At 43.5% G+C, this 18,695-nt stretch overlaps 1 protein-coding gene across 3 annotated transcripts in view; it reads left to right on the top strand.

Moving 5' to 3' along the window:
* The window catches only part of RIPOR2 (RHO family interacting cell polarization regulator 2), a 67,947-nt gene that overhangs the window by 22,956 nt on the left and 26,296 nt on the right, over nt 1-18,695 (top strand). For all 3 annotated transcript variants that reach the window (XM_030506091.2, XM_030506082.1, XM_030506099.1), the window contains exons 2-8: nt 10,719-10,845; nt 12,083-12,238; nt 12,930-13,008; nt 13,257-13,280; nt 14,338-14,391; nt 17,084-17,233; nt 18,184-18,247. In XM_030506091.2, the coding sequence (XP_030361951.1) occupies nt 10,719-10,845; nt 12,083-12,238; nt 12,930-13,008; nt 13,257-13,280; nt 14,338-14,391; nt 17,084-17,233; nt 18,184-18,247 (654 nt within the window). The remainder of the gene's footprint in view (nt 1-10,718; nt 10,846-12,082; nt 12,239-12,929; nt 13,009-13,256; nt 13,281-14,337; nt 14,392-17,083; nt 17,234-18,183; nt 18,248-18,695) is intronic.

Here is an 18,695-nt window from a genome sequence, read left to right as displayed (position 1 = left end):
TGTGGGCATGTCATGCTGCCATGAGGTGAGGAAGACAATTGCTTCCATTGGCAAAAGGACATACTAGTTTTCCATCATCATATAAAACCATTATATCCCTCCTTTTCCTATACCCTCAATGACAGTCCATTACTGTGATGTGAATTGGAAAATGCAGAAATCTCAACAGGAGGAGAGTAGGAGGGCAGTGGAGAACAAGCTATGGGGTCATTCCTATAAGCTTGCCATTAGCCTGCAATAGCCCCAGTGGGTTTTTCCTTTAAATGGCAGACTGTGGAAAAGCAAAGCTGTGCTGAGATGACTGCTGCTTTAATTTGCGCAATGAAAAGTTACACAAGATAATTGCCTTGTAGTTCAGTGACAATAAACGCTGTCAGATCTATTCAATCCATGCTCGGTTTATCCGTAATGTCTCCATGTCTAAAAGACTCAAATGGTAACTAATCCTATAGCATGGCTGGAGCGTATGACTTTTAAACTCAAGATTTTTGTATTTAATGTTCACTACAGATTAAATTTACCAATTTAACCTGACTGGATCTACTTGCTGCATATTTAAGGGTTTTATCAGGTTTGCATTGGCTGTGTCTGTGACAATAAACTACGAGCATTTAGAATTGTTCTCAGGCACTAATGGCAACAGGCACAGACGAGCCTGTATCCATGGCATTGAACTCCCCTGTTCTCCAAAAGAGGAAAACACATGAAGACTGCTTTGGGAATGGTCCTTGGCCCGTGCCAGTTCCCAAACCATGCCCAGTAGTTGTGTGGTAGAGCGCGAACTGGCCCAAAACCAAATCTGCGGCAGTGATTGCTCGAGTAGTGTAGCCTCCTTTGCTCCAAGGAGCAGAAAGCCCTTGCAGATTCAAGAGGGAACAGCTTTTCTATGGTGAGAAACTTAGAATCATAGTAGAATTTGAGTTGGAAGGGATCTTTAAAGGTCATCTAGTCCAACCCCCTGGCAGTAAGCAGGGACATCTTCAACTAGATCGGGTTGCCCAGAACCCCATGCAACCTGATCTTGAATGGTTAGAGGGATGGGGCACCTACCACCTCTCTGGGCAATCTGTGCCAGTGTTTCACCACCCTTATAATAAAAAAAATTCTTCATTATATCTAGTCTCAATCTGCCCTCTTTTAGTTTAAAACCATTACTCCTTGTCCTATCACAACAGGCTCTGCTAAAAAGTCTTACCCCTTCTTCTTATAAGCCCCCTATAAGAACTGGAAGGCTACAATCAGGTCTCTTGCACATAGAAAGCACCTTCCTGGTTTTGCTCAACTGCCCTGTTGGTGGTCAGATCTCTTCTCCAGTACCAGCACCATTAACAAGCTTTTCCAAGAGGGACTCTCTACCTACCATATATTTCCCTTATCCTGCATCAAATGTCTTGCAGCTGCTTTTTACAGCTCCTTTAATGATCCTGCTTAAAGAAGGTAGTGCTTTGGAAGTTTAGGCTGTTTAGTGATATTAGATAGGCACTGTTGTCTGTTATACCTTCCAGAGTTTTGAAGATTAAAATGCTCTAGCCAGAAGAATAATAACCTCTGCCATAACTTTAAGTAAAACTTACAGAAATCATATATGTAAGGTCTTCTCTAGCACAAGATTCAAGTATTGAATTTAAATGAACCAAATCCAAAAGACAAGAGAGTAACATCTGAGCACACAGCCTCTCTTGGTTGTGCATGGACAGTGTTCAACTACATGACGTACTAGAGGAGAGCTTCAGACACATGCTATAGCCAAATATAAATGAAGTAACACAGGACTTTTATGGCAGTGCTTTTGAAATGGCCACACTTGTGAGGTGTTGAAAAGATTAAACAAATCCGTTGTTGCAATGCTTGTGTCTGGGACAAGAATGCTTAGCTTTAAAGATCCTCTTCCCTAAAACATGTAGTGATGTATCTTCAACAATACTTTAGTGAGCAATGTGCCATTAAGATGCCCCTTGAAATAGAATGATCATATAAACATCCAGAGCAGTTTAAGTCACCCTAATCCCATGTATTTAAAGAGGAGTAGCAAAGTGTTTGTATCTCATTAGCAACTGAAAGGATTTAACAACGATGATGTTTTACTTTCCTTTCAGGGATGAGAAGCCTGTCTTATTTGTTTAATTTAGCTGGCTCATGGTTATATTAGAGTGTACCTGGAATGGATACCAAGTACAGCTACAATTTGTCTGTCTTGTCTGAAGCAAAACAAATAATCTCTAGAGCAGCCCACTGGTTACCAAAACCATCCTACATGTGTTTACTTGATGCATTTACTTTACTGCAGACGCAAAGAGGTTGTATGCTCTGCTTGCTGTCCTTGCCCATGCTGCTGCCGTCTGCATTAAATGAGAGTTGTAAACAGCAGAAATACTGGTGCCAAGTAATAAAGGAAAGCAGCACTCTTAAGGATGATTTTATATTAAACACTGCTGGGTCACTGCTTTTCTCTCTTGCCAGTGAGAAGGTTTTTATGTTCATTGCTTACACAGTCTGAGAAAGTGAAGCCACTCTACTGCTTGCACTTGACACACAAATTTAGGTCACTGCTCAGTCTCATCATGGATTTTGACAAAAGACTCCTACCAGTGTTGCATTTATTGATATCAGGGATAACTTACCCTACTTGTTCTCAGATCTTACTCCTAGGCTCATCCAAATGTTACTGTTGGTCAGTAAAGGACAAGGGAGACCCCCAGCACCACTCATGGCTTCCTAGGCCTCCCCTACGGCTAATGCTTGCAGAAGTGCAGAATAGGTTGATTGCTTTATGTGATCTGAGCTGAGAAATTGAAATTCCACGCAATATGTGTGGTCAGCCAGGCAGTGTTCAGTGGCTTGTGCCAAAAGAGGTAGAGAAGTAGCCAGGTTGCTGCTGGACAGAGTAGTTCCCACAGCCTGTTTGGCATCATGCTAGTCTTAGTACTTAACACAAGATCACTCCTTGTAGTTTATCTTCTAATATAGAGATAGAGAACAGAGCAGCACAAAGCCTTCCACCTTTACTACTGCGTAGTACTGCTGAAATGACAGCGTGATTCACTATGTGTGCAGGTCACTCGCCCTGAATTGGTGTTAGGGATTTGGGGAAAGGTGTGCTCAAAGCACAAGAGGATCATTTTCAGTTGATTTTCAGAAATGCATTTTCTTTAGATTACTTGCTGGCACTTGAATGGCAGGGGGGCTTTGTTTTTAATTAAATTATTGATTGACATGAAGAATAATCAATGATGAGTAGAATTGGAGCAGACTTCTAATCAAAGATAATTCTGCATAGTGGGGTGGGTGTGAAACGAACGAACGTCAAATCTAATTAGACAGCTGGATTCTGATCCCCCAGCCACATTCGTACACACTGTTACAGACCAAATTTTGCTTATCTACACTAATGCCAGCTGAATATGATTGCTCCGTGTTCCTAGTGCTGTAAGGGAATGGCATTAGGGAGGGCACCACGTGGGCTCATGCACACACTCACTCCAGCTGCCAGAGAGAAACAAATGCTGGAACTGAGAAAAAGGAGGTCAGTGACCATGAACCCATCTGTCATGCACGGGAACCATTTAGGATTAAATTTATTTTTCTTGGGTTTATTACAGTGAAATAACTCATTTGCATTTCCCTTTCCTTATGGTTTCAGCACGTGCTGTACCAAGGGTAAGGAGCAGTACTGTCAGTGTTTCTTTGAGGGGAGGTTAAGCAAAAGAAAGGGCAGTTTGTGGCTCCCCAGAAGGGAAAATGGGTCATGTACCAAGACCTCTGGTGAAAGAGTAGCTACAAAAAGGGCAGGAAGAAAGCTAATCATGGTATAAGACAAAAGGGATGCTGCTTTTACCTTAGCCACCGCCAGTCACGGTTTCTTTGCTTGTGAGGTGATGAGAGTTAGAGCCAAATGCATGTTTTAGAGAAAAAATAAAAGATAAAGTTGAAAGTCCCCACACTGACTTTAGCAGCTAGACTGGTGTGAAAGATGACCGATGCTTACTGAATTTATGGAGCTATATTGCAGTGGGAGTATCAGGTCCTATACATTTACAGCCACATACTCTTTACCGTTTTGCTACTGACCTTCGCTGTTAGCTTTTTCTTACTATTATTATCGCTTTTTGGTTTATGTACATCCAATTTGGGTAGAAAGAACAGAAAAACAGCATGAGCTATTCCAGATGGTAGACAATTTGTGTTTCTGCTCGGGGTGTCTAGTGATGAGCTAGCAAATACTGTAGCATTCGAGTTGAAAATGTCCTTACATTCAACATAAAAAATGTTCTTACAGAAATGAGACCATAAAGTACAAGTCTTGCTACCAGTATCAAGTCTTGGGAAGAACATTATTTGAAACAAAACGTAAAATTTGGCAACAAAATACCCAAATCTAACATTTTCATTTCTTAGAAATAGGTAACGGTGCCTTGTGCTCACTCGTAGGGATTTCTGCATGGCAAAGTAAAGCTCCCAGCTACAGGCTTAAATAGAGCTATAAAAAGTGCATGAGTTGCATAAACACTTCTTTGTGCATTGTAAAAACTGAATCCACCCAAACTGAAGGTGTTGAATTGAGACTAATAAAAGAAAGAATCACTGTAGGTGTCACTGATACAGATAAAGCGACAGTGAAAAGTGAGCACAAGCCTTCGGAGAGATCCTGCTGGATACATGGTGGCAAGGTTTGGATGTCCATGGCTGGGGAAAAGACCCACCTCAGGCTGCCACTGAGGGCAGGACACACTGTGGTGGGCTAAACTAAGATTCTTGTTGCTCTAAGAGGTGGGGCAGAAGTTTACCTTCTTGTGCTGGGGCAGGAATATGTGGCTACCAACAGCATTGATGCCTACCCAAGCATGACCTGGGTGCACCCACAACTCCCATTTGAAAGAGAGGGAGCCGTGTCAGCTATAGCTCCTTCTCTGTGCAATGCTGCTCTCTGCAGCCATGCTCGTAAGCCCACGTGGCTCTTGTTCTGTATGTTAAAATTAACATTTGAAGCTCACAGATCGGCTGGCCTTTCACCGGCTGATGTAGGCTTGGGAAGTGTGCTTGTCAGTATAGCCATATGCTGCTATTTAGGAATCTCATAGCCTTGGACTTTGATGGAAAAAATGCACATGATTTTGTTCTGGCAACCAAGAATAGTTCTTCAGATGGAGCTCACATGTCTGTACAGCTCTGGCAAATGCTACTCTGCACAAGGAAGGAGCAGCCCAATCACTGGGAGCATAAAATGTGCCATGAAAGTCATAATTCATGTAATCCAATGATCAACAGAAGATGCCTTTCTACAGCTGCTTCCAGGAGATCCCATCCTACAGAAATGTTCCTGACGTACCCAGGAATTACGAGCCTGTGCACTAATGCCTAAGAGTTTTTGTCCTGAAAGTGTAAAACCTCTGGTGTGAGAATTAAGTTTCTTGTGGAAGTTTTTATAATGCTCCTGAGCGCTCTTACCCATATATATTGTCAAATTTTTATATTAAAAAACCATCCACAAGAATGTCTATGTTTTCATCCAAGATGCGTACCCCTGTGCCTTCTAGGAGCCTAAGAAACATGGAAACCATAAATTCCAGGTGGTTATTTGGGCTACTGGCCATGCTGGCCTCATATTGCCAGGGTGATTCAATTAAGTCAGAAGGAAGAAGTTGGAAACTAAATATTAAAAATGACTAGACTTCAAGCTACAAAAGCAAGCAACACCAGCTGAAGGTGCACTGAATGAGCTCGTCATTGAACTGAGCCTGAGTAAGTTCAGAATTTAACTTGCTCTTTGGGTTTACGAGTACAAAGCAGAAAGAACTGGCTAGCTGGGAGGAAGACATGACTTCTAGGGTATAACTAGTTTCTTCCTTTACTGGATTTATTCTTTTGGAGATGCACACTCCTGAATGTGATCTTACTGCAATTTAAAGTTTTTATCTTTGGCCGGCTAGTCTGATAAGCAGAACATAGACCTTGACACAGATGAAAGAGGAACAAATTCTTTCATTATTCAGAAAGATACCAGTTCATTTGTTAGATATACCCCAAGTTTGCAGGTAAGAAATATTGTTAGCATGCAAAATAGAATCAGTTGACTTCTGTAGCCATCCACTCACATTAGTTTAGAGGACCCCCTCAGCTTACCTTAACCTAAATATTTATCACCAATTTTTAATGGGCACCCTGCAGGCCACAGATCAGCAGAAGGAACAACATACAAACCATCTCATTGTAGGGATTGCAGCTCCTTAGATCCCAAGTGGACCTTGAAACATGTGTCATACAAAAAAAAAAAATACAGGAACAAAGGATTATTAAGGATCTTTTCATTCATTGAGTCCTACCCCTCATTCCTATTTAATCAAGGATTATCCATAATACTGAAATGTCCTTGAAGCCCCTATTCCATGGACCCTCAGGTGCAGACAGCTCCCTAACAACCTACAGCAAACCCTAGACCCAGAGCCATAACAATAGCTGCTACAAGGAGAGAACAGGAGGAATCAAGGGCACCATTATCACTGGTCTATTTATTGCAACTTTACACGGTTGCTAGCAGATGTGTAGCAAAACCAACTTCCCCTCAAAATGTGGTGAAAAAAAAATACCATGCGGAAAAAGCAAACAAAAAGGGGCCATGCATAAGTTAGTCTAGATTTAACACATATGTTTCTGACTGAATTTCCCATCTTTTAGCTTGGATTGATGTCCATGCTGTTTCTCAAATACTTGTGCATTATGGGAGGTGGGGGTCCATGCTGAAGGTGATGAAGAGAGGGCAGCCCTGAGGAAGTGATGGGCTTGATGGTCCCTTCCCCTCCTATTAGCTCAGGCTCAGCTGTTTTCCCGTTTCCAGACTGAAAGCAGAGCTGGGAGAGGGGACTTTTATTTCCCTGGGGCAGAGACATCGTCAATTATCTGCCATTCCCTGCTGCAAGCTATCAGAGAATAGGGCAGGGAAAGAGTGCTGATAGGATTTCACCTTATCCCTCGACTCACTGATGGGCTCATCATTCAACTGCCATGCACTTAGCATGGGCAGTACTAATTATATTAATTATGTTTCTACATTAGCAGTAAGCAGACTGGTGACTTTTTAAAATGAAACACCAGTGGTTCGTCAGCTATATAGATTTAAAAATGTAAGCAATGCATCCACTGCTGAAGTGGATCTCTTGAATCTCAAAAGCATTTAATATCATTTTAGATGTGCAATATGCTTTATATTGAGAGCAAAGTTTATGCTGTGTCTATCTAGAAGAGAGGAGCATTATGTCATATGACTACTAAATGCAGACTTAGAAACTTGATCACTACATTGGAGTAGCACCAAAATCTCTTTAGTAGTGTTCATCTGCAGGGATACCAGTCAGGTCAGCAAAAGATCTGGCTAAGTCTTTGTGGGCTGAGCCTAACTGGAATTATACTAGTGACTATATCTATGCATATAGTCAGAATACAACTGTATTATTAAATGCAGAGGTAGATCTATTTAGCTGATAGAACAGAGGCCTGTGAATGGTTTAAGAGGCAAAGTATATTACAATAATGTGGCAAATACTCATTACTCAAAGTGTCTTTGCTAGCTGTAGGTATCATAAATAATCCAGTGACGTGGTGCCCATATGCAGCCGCTGTCTATGTGAGTCTGGGCTAAGCGGCTGCTGCTGGTGGAGTCAGTGTTATTTTGTAAGGTCAGTTGGAAGTATTTCAGATGTCAACAATATAAGTTTAGATCTTAAGAACAGATTGTGTTTGTACAGTGGGGTCAACCTCTAATCTGACAAACTGAAAAGTAACTAGGAGATTTCATCAGTTCCTACTCTGTTACCTCCTTTTATCACAGTTTTCTTCTGTACAGAAACTAAACACAAATTAATCACCAAGATTATATATAATATATAGAGAGAGTACAAGCCTATCTGGGCTCTGAGTTCTGACCATTTTATGCAAAAGCAAAGCAAAAGCAGCTCCAGGCAGGTTTTCAATTTGCATTTCAATTGCACTTCTTCCACACTTCCTTCTGGTATCTCAAGGAAAGTCTTAGCTACTAAAGCATTGCAAAGCCATCTGAGTGCTTGAGCAAAATAAAGAAAATAAGTAAATACCTTTTCAAAAATTATTAATTTTTTAAGTTTACTCAAAGGAAAAGACAACCAAAACACTTCCAGTGTGTCTGCACATGGTCACATCTGGACACAGATTTTGTTCAGAGGCAAACACGTTCATCTTTCAGATCTGTATTAATGTGAAACATTAATGCAGAAGATATTGTGTGGAAGATGTTAGCATTTTGAGGTTTGAATCTGAAGTAATTATATTTTTATAGCAAATGTGATCATGATTAGCACCCAAATTCAAGCTGATTTTATTCACCTTGGTTTATTGAGGAATGGCTGATGTTTATGGAGTTAAATCTCCTCTGACTGTCAGTGTTGTTTAGCTTCTGCCCTCGTAGGTCTCCAGCTGCTGTCAGGGTGTGTGTTAATCATCCTATCAAACAATGCAAGTGCTGAACACTTGCAAGGGATTTTCTGCTCATTGGCTCTCCGGACCCAGCTTTTAATGCAAATCCTTGTATGCAAATGGGAGCATTCGGCAGGCAGCCTGACCGTCTTAAGGTTATTTGCAAACCAAGGGGAACTTGCTAGACAGACTCCCAGAGTACCGCGATGGGGTGGTTTCCACTTTGTCTCTCAGGAGCTGGTTCTTGATTGGGTTTGAACTGTCAGACTGGCATGGGTGGATGCTGTACCATCTACTGGGATGTGAGGTGTGACCCTGGAAGCTGATAAGTAGCTTCTGTCAGGTGCTGGGTAGCAGCAAGCCTAAGCAGAGCTCAGCTCTGCAAAGGTGTGCTGAGAGCCTTAAGGAGCTAGGGGTGAGCACAGGGCCAAATTTGGGCTCTCACTGACTGAAGAATCAAGTATCTCCAGCTGTGGAAGGAGCACGTTTATCCCTGTGCAAGTTACCCAAAGTGCATCCTCACTGCAGTTTCTCCTGAGCCTGCAGATAGAACTGGCCTTAACTGCAGTTGCAGCCCAGGTGGTATGCCAAGTCACAGGGGCAGCCCTTGCATCCAAAACAGAAAGATGTACACTGTTTTGCTTGTGCAACAGAGAAAGCTTCACATTACCACTAGCACTGGCAATGCTGGGACTAGAAGAAGTATTCCTAGAAGAGCTCTTGCAGAAATATTCCTGATAAAGCTGCACCTCAGGCAACGCAGTCCTCTCTACAGAGAAGCAGTAGCTCACCATGGCACCTATTGCCACCTCAAAGAGTATTTTCCCAGCTTAGTGCTACTAATTAAATATAACTGAACGGTACACAACGTTTCCCCACGTATTTGCTTTCTCTAGTGAGTATTTGCTGTGCAGGAGCCACGTAGCTTTGGTGCTTATCTTTAACAAATAGGCTTGGTTGTGAAGGTTTACATTACAAATCTGTCACCTTCACAAGTGGGTGCTTTTTTGGGCGCTTGCAATCATTCCTCATCTGTGGGGATGAGAGGATGGTTTATACTTCCACTTCCTTAGCCTGCACGTCTTGGTTTCACAGGGCATCATCTCCATCGCCTGCAGGCAGCTCCAGCCCCTGCCATGCCATCCTGCCTCGGCACCAAACTAACCCCTCAGCCCAGCTATTGGAGAGAAATGAACTGGGGCCATCCAGGCCAGCACTGGAGTCATAGAATCATAGAATGGTTTGGGTTGGAAGGCACCTCAAAGATCATCTAGTTCCAACCCCCCTGCCATGGGCAGGGACACCTTCCACTAGACCAGATTGCTCAAAGCCCCGTCCAACCCGGCCTTGAACACTGCCAGGGATGGGGCAGCCACAGCTTCTCTGGGCAACCTGTTCCTCACCACTCTCATAGTAGAGGAAGAGGGAAACATCCCCTCTTTACCCTCGTGGCAGCAGCAAGTTGATGGAGCTGTTGTGAACCATGGCACTTGTTTGCTATTTCTCTGCGGGTTGAAATCACCTTAGTTTGGTGCAGATGCTGAGCTGGGCATTGGAAATGAGCAAACACACAGAGCAAGGGCTTCCTCCCAGCATGCTGAAGCCTCCCCCCTCAACGTGTGATATGCAGAGAATACGGTGCCTGGAGCTTTTTTACTCACCTCTCATGATGGAGAGCATCCCTCTCTCATCATGGCATGCCGTGGCTGTGTATATACCCACTGCATCTTCCTTTGCAGCAGCCAGGTGGGAACAGCCATGGGGAAAAGGAGCAAGGATCAAAGGGGAGCTGCAGGACTTGATTCATGCTGAATGAGCCCTCTTTTTAAAATTTTATCATATGCAATATCACTTTGCAGTGATGGTGAGTGTGCCCTACGAGCTCTGCACCCTCCCAGAATAATCTCCAGGACACCCTGATGTAGCAAATGGGGACACCAGGACTGGGGGAGAAGCATGCCAGGCATGGCAGAAATCAGGGATGACACTGGGACTATGAGGCTGAAGCACCTGGTTTCTAGTCCCACATGCAGACCCTCTCGATGTCTCTGGCACATTTTCAGTAGATCCTGGGCCAAAAGTCAGAAGTTAAAATAGGACCATTTTATTTTTGGGTCAGGATGATTTGGCAATGCAAACAGATTTGTGCTCTGGCTCACAGCTCTTTCTGGGGTTTGGTCACCCCTTACCATAACTAATGGACATCAGGCACTCCCAGCCTCATTGCCTGCCTCTTACCCTCCATCGTCACTGACCTGCTTTCTGTTGTTTTTCAGGAATATCTTCCAGGCTCCCTGAAATCATGTCAATAGGATCACATTCATTCTCTCCAGGAGGTCCTAATGGGATTATTAGAAGCCAGTCTTTCGCTGGCTTCAGCGGGCTTCAGGAGAGGCGCTCCAGGCAAGTGCTGTGCTTTCTAGGGGGAATTTTCAAATCGGGTCCTAAGGGAGTGCTAGGGTTTAGGGGTGAAGGTGGAAAAGAGGTGACAGAGGACTGCCTTCTCCCTGGTTGTGAAAGAAAATCTTCTAGGCAAAAATCTCTCTATGTATTGTTTGTATAATTAAGCTGTTACCCTCTACCTTAACTACCAAGTGCCTGTTTGCCTCTCCCCCATTAATGCAGGGCTTCCTCACATGCCTCAGAGCTGTGAGAGAATTTCAGAGAATCATTTTAATTTACTAACTTATGCAGTGATCTTTTCTGCATGTGAAATGTGCAGGAACACAACACACTTCCCACCGCCCCCAGTTTAAGACTGTTGCTACCTAAAAGACAGTTTTCTCATTGCCGTGCTGCTATGAATTCAAAACACCTCTGTTTCCCTTGCAGGGCTGCCTGCCTTCATGTCCTGCTGGAAACAGGGCAGAGCGTGGCCATAGAGGCTTTCCTTGCACTACCCTTTAGCTAGACAGGATTTAGGGCTTTGAATCAGGCACTTAGCAAGTTGTCCAGTCCCCGATGCCCCCAGGGTCTACTTTACCATTAATTTAATCTTGTGGAAATCACTATCTCCTAGTGCCAGACCACCAGTTAGCAATTGAGGAGGAACGGCAGGCAAAGGGCCATCTCCCATTGTCAGCTCAAGCCAGCGATGGTTATTAGGTGCTGACCTATCCCCAGGAGATTCACCTATATGCGGCACAACTATCCTCCCTTTTCATACAGAGCTAAATATGGTCCATGCTCAAGACCAGTGGTGTGCTGCTGTCCTCCAGACACACTCTTAACTGAGCCCCAATCTTTCTTAAGAGCCCCCAGGTTTTATGGCTGAGATTATCTGGGCTCCCCTTTGTTTTTAGCACCTGGATGTAGCTCAGCTCTTTTATGGCTGTGGCTGAGCAATGTGAGGCAGGACAGGCATGGTATAAGACAGAGAAACGTCTGATGAGCCTCAGACTCAGCCTGGCATTTCCAGACCCACATTTGTATTTCAGCAAGGCAACTGGCACATCAAAAGCCTACAGCGCATGTCCCAGGCTGCTCAGACCTCTTAACCTGTAAACAAACACAGTCCTTTAACTGGCAGGCACAGCAGCAGATTCCTTTCTGCTAGCAGAGATAATATCAGAAGATTTCTCCAAGCTACGCCTCCTTGTGATTTATAGGGATTTCCTCCTCTTTGATGTTCATTTTGCAGGTGTAACTCCTTTATTGAAAATTCCTCTGCACTCAAGAAGCCCCAAGCAAAGGTGAAGAAAATGCATAATTTGGGCCATAAGAACAGCACCACGCCCAAAGAGCCCCAGCCTAAAAGGATGGAAGAAGTCTATCGAGCCCTGAAGAGTGGCCTGGAGTAAGAGCCTTTATTCTGCTTCCAATTGACACTTTCTGTGGCATTTTAGAGCCTAGAGAAACATACCACAGGAACAGGGATCCTTAATCATAGGAGAGGAACATATACCTATTGGAGCCTGGATTGTAACGCTTAGGATCTGAAATACTTGCATGGGAAACAGGAATACAGGGGGCAGAAACCCATATCCACTGAAATGGCTAGGAAAGCTCCCAAACGCTGGGGTTTCACAATTAGATTATTTTTTCTTTACTCTGAATTTCTTAAAATCCTATCAGAGATAGGATTCTAAGGAATCCTTTGAGATTTATCCTTTAAGATAACATCCCAGACGATAACGGGGCTTTTACCAGCCAGATACAATGGCAGTGACTGGAAGGCACCAGCCCATAAAGTAAGCAGCAGATTAGCAAACTTGAAACTGGCTGTTCAGTGTGAGGAGAACACCAACCTAAGTGCTATACGCCGCTAATATACAGCTAATACACAGCTAAATATGTGGCTCCTATTTTTTCCCCAAAAGGCAGCAGGGAGCTGCATTTAGGACAGATTGACGTGGATGAGTTTTTGTGTGAAAACACATCCAGTAAAGCAAGCCATTTGTTGGAGAGATTTTCTTTTAGGATGGTCAGCAGCCAGCTCACTATGTGCTGCAGAGTTCACGCGTCCCTTTTCTGGCTTGTGTTTACAGTGAGTATCTGGAAGTTCACCAGACAGAGCTGGATAAGTTGACTACTCAGTTAAAAGACATGAAAAGAAACTCACGCCTGGTACGTGTCACGCTTTTGTATCATGCGGGTGCACAGTAAACCTCCACGACGTGCTGGGGCAGCCAGGGGGTTGGAGTGGGATACAGGGAATTTGCACTGATGCTCTTTTCCCTTCCAGCCCTGGTCTTATTTGTGACCAATTTCTGATTTCTATCAACTGACAAATGTTACTTTCTCATGGTTCATCAAGTTTCTCATGGTGCTGTTATGTTGCAAAATTAATCACAGTTTTGTGCTTTCTGTTGCAGGGAGTCCTGTACGATTTGGATAAGGTATGTTACTCCCTTTGACACTGGTTTTGCAAGGAAGTTAGTGTCCTTACAGTGTAAGTAGCTGGCATGGGAAACCTCTCAGCCGGATCTGCTAGTCAGGCCAGCACTGTTGATGGAGAAGTTACCTGTCAATTTGCTCTTGAAAAGGAAGAAGTCCTGCTCCCCTCCTTTTCCCAAGGATATTGTCCAGAAACTCTGCCAACCAGCTGTGCTCGCTAACCCAGCATCAGACTTACCTCTTCAGCCCTGTCATGGGGTCCGTCAAGTTAAACTGGCTCTGGGACAGGCACAGGAAGGGAGACAGACCCCTGCCAAGGGGAGGAGAGAGGGCAGAGGAGTGAGACCTCCTATTGCTGTCAGCTGCCAGCCATTAAAGCCGTCACCTTGTGCAACACAGCCCTGCCTGCTCCAGGTGGCTGAGAGGCTGGCAGGGGCACCCCAGGGGGTTCTGTGGGAGCCGGGTCAAGCCCCGGCTCATCCCTGCTCCTGGCAGTTCTGGGGAAGGAAAAATTGAACATATTTTTCCCTGCAGGAAAATTTGGGTGAAACAAAAAGAAAACTTTCAAAAATGTTTCCTGAACAAGTCTGGCTTTTTTTCAGCCAAAATGCCAGGCTTGGTTTTGCTGGCAAAAACAGTTTGCTAAGGAAGAGAATGGATTTTGAAATTCAAAATCTGATCAATTTTGTCAAATTCAGAAATCAATTTTAATACAGGTTTTCAAAGTACTGAAAATACTATATTGTAGGTAAAAAAAGCTCTGTTTTTTAATATTTTTTCTCTCTTGTTTAAGAATTTTTAAAAAATAGATAAATCCCATGAAAGACAACCTCTTTTTTGTTTGAAAATATAGTAGGTACAGAAGTCAGTGAACTCCATTGTCAGCAGCAGATTAATGGTAGTGAGGTGGGCCAGCTGATTCCAGATTCGTGGGCAACAAAACCCTGTGTGTTTTGAGAAGGAGTCTCTCAGATCCATGGGGACTAGCAAAGATAGTGGGGTGGTATCTTACTGATTTATTTAATTGTGTCTTACTTTCTGCCTCTTCCTTTCCTCTAGCAAATCAAAGCGGTCGAAAGATACATGAGAAGGCTGGAGTTCCACATTAGCAAGGTAATGAGCACTCCTATCATCTTTCTTCTGCATCTGCTCCTATGTTATTAGGAAAACAAACCTTTGGCCTTCTGCTACCCCTCTGCTCCAGGGAGGCTCACTTGATGAAGCCTCTCCCAGATTCAGTATTTTTACTGTGATGGGCCGGTGGTCAGAGCCAAAGAAAGGCTTCCACGTGGTTTGTAGCCCCTGAGGTCCAGCCGTGCCCTGAAACACTCCCACCTGCTGTTAGTACAGAGAGAACATAGGGTTGGACACTGGCTGGGAAAATCTATCTCAGTGCATTCTTATTGTTAAAACTATAGGTAGGAGAGTTGCATCTGAAAGTAATTTAATTCAGCAGTTGTCTCTACTGTATGCAGCAGCTAGATTGGATTTATTTCTGGATTTCACTGCTAACGCTTTTGCTGCGTGGTTTGAGGCCCACATCCACTTGATCACATCGGTGAGAGTATTCAGTAGAGGTACTTGTGATTTATACTAATACATTTTACAGCTGGACAAAATCCATGGTGTGTATTCTTTTACTTATAAACATATCTGCTAGCGATTAGTTGCTTTTCTGAGCCTGACAAAAGAATGAATTATTTTTGATGGATGAAATGTCTTTTGAGAGTCATTTGAAAAGTGCTCACGCAGCTTGAAGTGCTGCAATTATAACAACCCATCCAAACCTTTTAATTTGAGTTTTCTCTTGCTCTTGGAGCTGAAAAAAAAATATAAATCATAAGGCAATAGACTGAAATTTTGTTCCCCAAACCACCTTCTCTCTTGCTGGCAACATGAATGGCAAAATTAGTGCTTAAAGAACATTTCCATTCAAGTCCTTCCCACTCCAGCCTGCTTGGAGTTAATGGTTTCCGGGCTTATTATAGGACTGAAAAGCACCAAAAGCAAGAGGTAATGCTGGTCAGTATTACTCAAGCTTGCCGAGTACATTAGTTCACTTTCCGTAACCCACAGCAACAGAGACAAAAGGAACTGAGCTGTGCTGTGTTAAAGCTTACGGGCTGGCGCAGGTAAAGAAACATCTTTCTTTGTAGTGATAGAATTATACAACGGTTTGGGTTGGAAAGGACCTTAAGATCATCTAGTTCCAACCCCCCTGCCATGGGCAGGGACACCTCACACTAGACCATGTCGCCCAAGGCTCTGTCCAATAGAGAAGGTCTTTTTCAGCAGTACCAAATCAGAGCCAGAGCAATGCATTCTGTCCCAGTCTGTAGAGGAAGCAAAACGAGGAAAATGGGAAGCACAGCAGCACACCCCATGTATTTATGGGGCAAATGAGCATGCCCTAGCTGTGTACCATGGGCCAGGGCACAACATCGACCCTAGGCTAACGCTTCACCCTGATGGCAGAAGTTAATACCAAGTGACAGCTATTTATAGTGGCTGTCTTTAACTTGCTGACTTGAAAAAGACATAGGAGTGACTCCAAGAAGCTTATTTTGTAACTTTGAAATGGCAAAATGCTACCTGTGCCCCCGTTACCCTTTGCCGAACTCTTTCACTTTGCAAAGCAGTCCCTGTTTTGGTTAGGGATCCCTCAAGTCAGAGGCTTCAGACACCAGGTATCCAAGATAGCCTTGGAAAAGCCGACCTAAGGCTTTGAAGCTGTCATGAGGACCAGTCCCATTCCAAACAAATAAGCAACAGAACATTTTGTTAGAGGTTAAACAGGCTTGGAATATGGGATTTGGAAGATGCCTGGATTGTTGCATGAGGCTCATCTTTAATGCAGCAATACAAAGTCGTACACTAACAAGTCAAGGCACTGTGTGCTTTCATAGAGAGAAATTCTGCTAGGAAACATATATATCACTGTAGACTCCTCCTGAACCTCTCAGATGGAATAAATATATACATTTAGTGCAAGGAATAGAGGGAAAAGGGAAACCAAAGCATGAGACATGTAAATCCATTGCACTCTGAAGCTAGATCCAGATGAGCAGTGTGTGACTAGGTTTTGCAAAACTTCCAGAGTGCTTACGAATTGTTGGGTGTCTAAGTTATGCCAAAGGAGTTTAAGAAGATGACTAGGAAATTATCAGCCTCAGGGCTGAAGTTCAAAATACTTTCTTGATTTGACATCAGCTGTTCCTAAGCCCTTTACGTGTGCTGATTCTGACTATGACTCCCGGTTTCTGGAGGATGGGCAGTGAGAATTCCAAAAATCACTCCCACCTTCCAATACTACCTATTAGTCAAATACTGCAACAGCCTTGATCCACAGCTGACCTTAGCAATACAGAAGACATTGCTGTCCCTGTTAAATGTGCCATTTAATGCATCCAGTCCCATTTGGCAGTGTGGACATTGCAGTTGCCTTTGAAAAAGCTTTTCCACACCAATATATTTGAGAGGCTTGCTGCATGCCTGCCCTACTGTTACTGTTGTACATAGCCCAGTGTATGGGGGAAAGGGAGTAGCTATGGTTAAAGGCAAGCAGGGCAGGCAGATGAATTGCTGGCAGCATCTACTGTAATGAGATTTTTACACTGGAAGTCATTTTTATCTTGTGTTTCTTTTTCACAGACTGTAACAGTATCACAGCTTCATTTGCTCAGCCTCTCCACTGGATCTAACAGCTTGGCTGAGTTTCCTTATAATGCAAATGACTTCATTGCTGGTCTTATTTTGATGGGTTTTCTGGGTTCTTTTTCCAACACACTTTCCCTGTTCCCATTAGGTGGATGAGCTTTATGAAGCCTATTGTATCCAAAGACGTCTCTGCGATGGTGCCAGCAAAATGAAGCAAGCCTTTGCAGTGTCTCCTGCCAGCAAAGCAGCTCGGGAGAGTTTAACTGAAATCAACAGGAGTTACAAGGAGTACACAGAGGTACATCCCCATCAGTTTACTTTTTGCCCTCATGCTGCTTGAAGGCCATGGGAACTTTGCCACTGGTTTCAGGGAGAGTTTCATCCAGATAAAAAAATTAAAAGCAAACTTGCAGAGAATTATTTATTTGTTTGTTTATTTAATATTTATTTGTCTTCTGGTGAATACTTGGTGACTTAGAAAGAGAGGTTACATGGGCCCAACGAGTTCCGTGAAATAATAATGTTTATGCTCTATGAGAGCAGGGTTATACCCAGGAACTGCTGCACAAGAAAAAAAGCATAAATCTGCCCTGATCCTAATTATACTCCAACCACTGCAGATTTTGGGATAGCAGGTTGGCTGAAACCCACATTTATACAGACATCTGCTGCATCCCATCCTATTTTACTTACTTATATGTATTTTATTAAACAGGCAGTAGATGAACAAGGGTCTAATAGTATTGCAAACATCTCAGCGCACAAACTGTAACAACTTTCCTAAATCTGATGGAAGAACCAGATTGGGTCTGATAATGTCTCACACAGTCTTTTTTTCTTAATGTAGTCCATGTTTCTTGATAGACTAAATCATGCTGTGAGCCGCTTTGGCATAGAGTTGCTGCTGGCACATGTCCTGGCTGGAGGGGAATAGGATAGTGACCAGGTTACGCTTCAAGGCCCACAACTGCCCTGTGCCAATGGGAGGATTAGAGTGCAACAGAAGAAGAGCTCGGGGTTACATTCAGCTTTGGCGGGAGCAGGCATAGCTCAGATGCCATTTTTAGGGTCAGACCTAGCTAAAGAGCAAGGATGGCTCTGGCAGACTGATTTTATTGCAGCACAGCTTTCATCTGCATAGGAGAATCTTCCCTTCCAAACAGATCTTTAAAAAAAAAAAAAAAGGGAAAAAGAAAAAAAGGCAGAAAGAGGGTTTGTCTGACCTCACTGTACTCTTTTCCAACACAGAACATGTGTACCATAGAAGCAGAGCTGGAAAACCTATTGGGGGAGTTTTGCATCAAGATGAAAGGTAATTGCCTTTTCACCTTTTCCTTCTTTCTCCAAAATAGTAGCAGTTGCTGTGCACGCTACTGAGGGCATCGAGACACGCTGGTGTGTTGTGTATTTATGATAGGTGTGGTTTTCCCCCCACCACAGGCATTGCTGAACCCTCAAACCCCCAGCTTACACCCCTGCCCACTGGCAGGGATCACAGAGCCAGGAACATCAAAGCTGAGATGCTGCTTCTTGTCTTCAAAGCTAATTACCTCCCTCTAACACTCCTCCTGACAGCCAAAGCAATTCAATTTCGAAGGCTGCTGTACCTTTTGCCTTTTCATAATCCTTTAAGAAGATGACTGGGAAATTATGTGAATGCCCACGGAGCTGAAGTTCAAAATACTTCCTTAATTTGACATCAGATGTTTCTAAGTCCTTTACTTTTGCTGATCTTGATTACTGCTATTTTCGAACAAATG

The sequence above is a fragment of the Strigops habroptila genome, chromosome 1 (genome assembly GCF_004027225.2).
Source record: "Strigops habroptila isolate Jane chromosome 1, bStrHab1.2.pri, whole genome shotgun sequence".
Classification (NCBI taxonomy): Eukaryota; Metazoa; Chordata; class Aves; order Psittaciformes; family Psittacidae; genus Strigops; species Strigops habroptila.
This window is presented reverse-complemented; position numbering and strand designations above follow the sequence as displayed.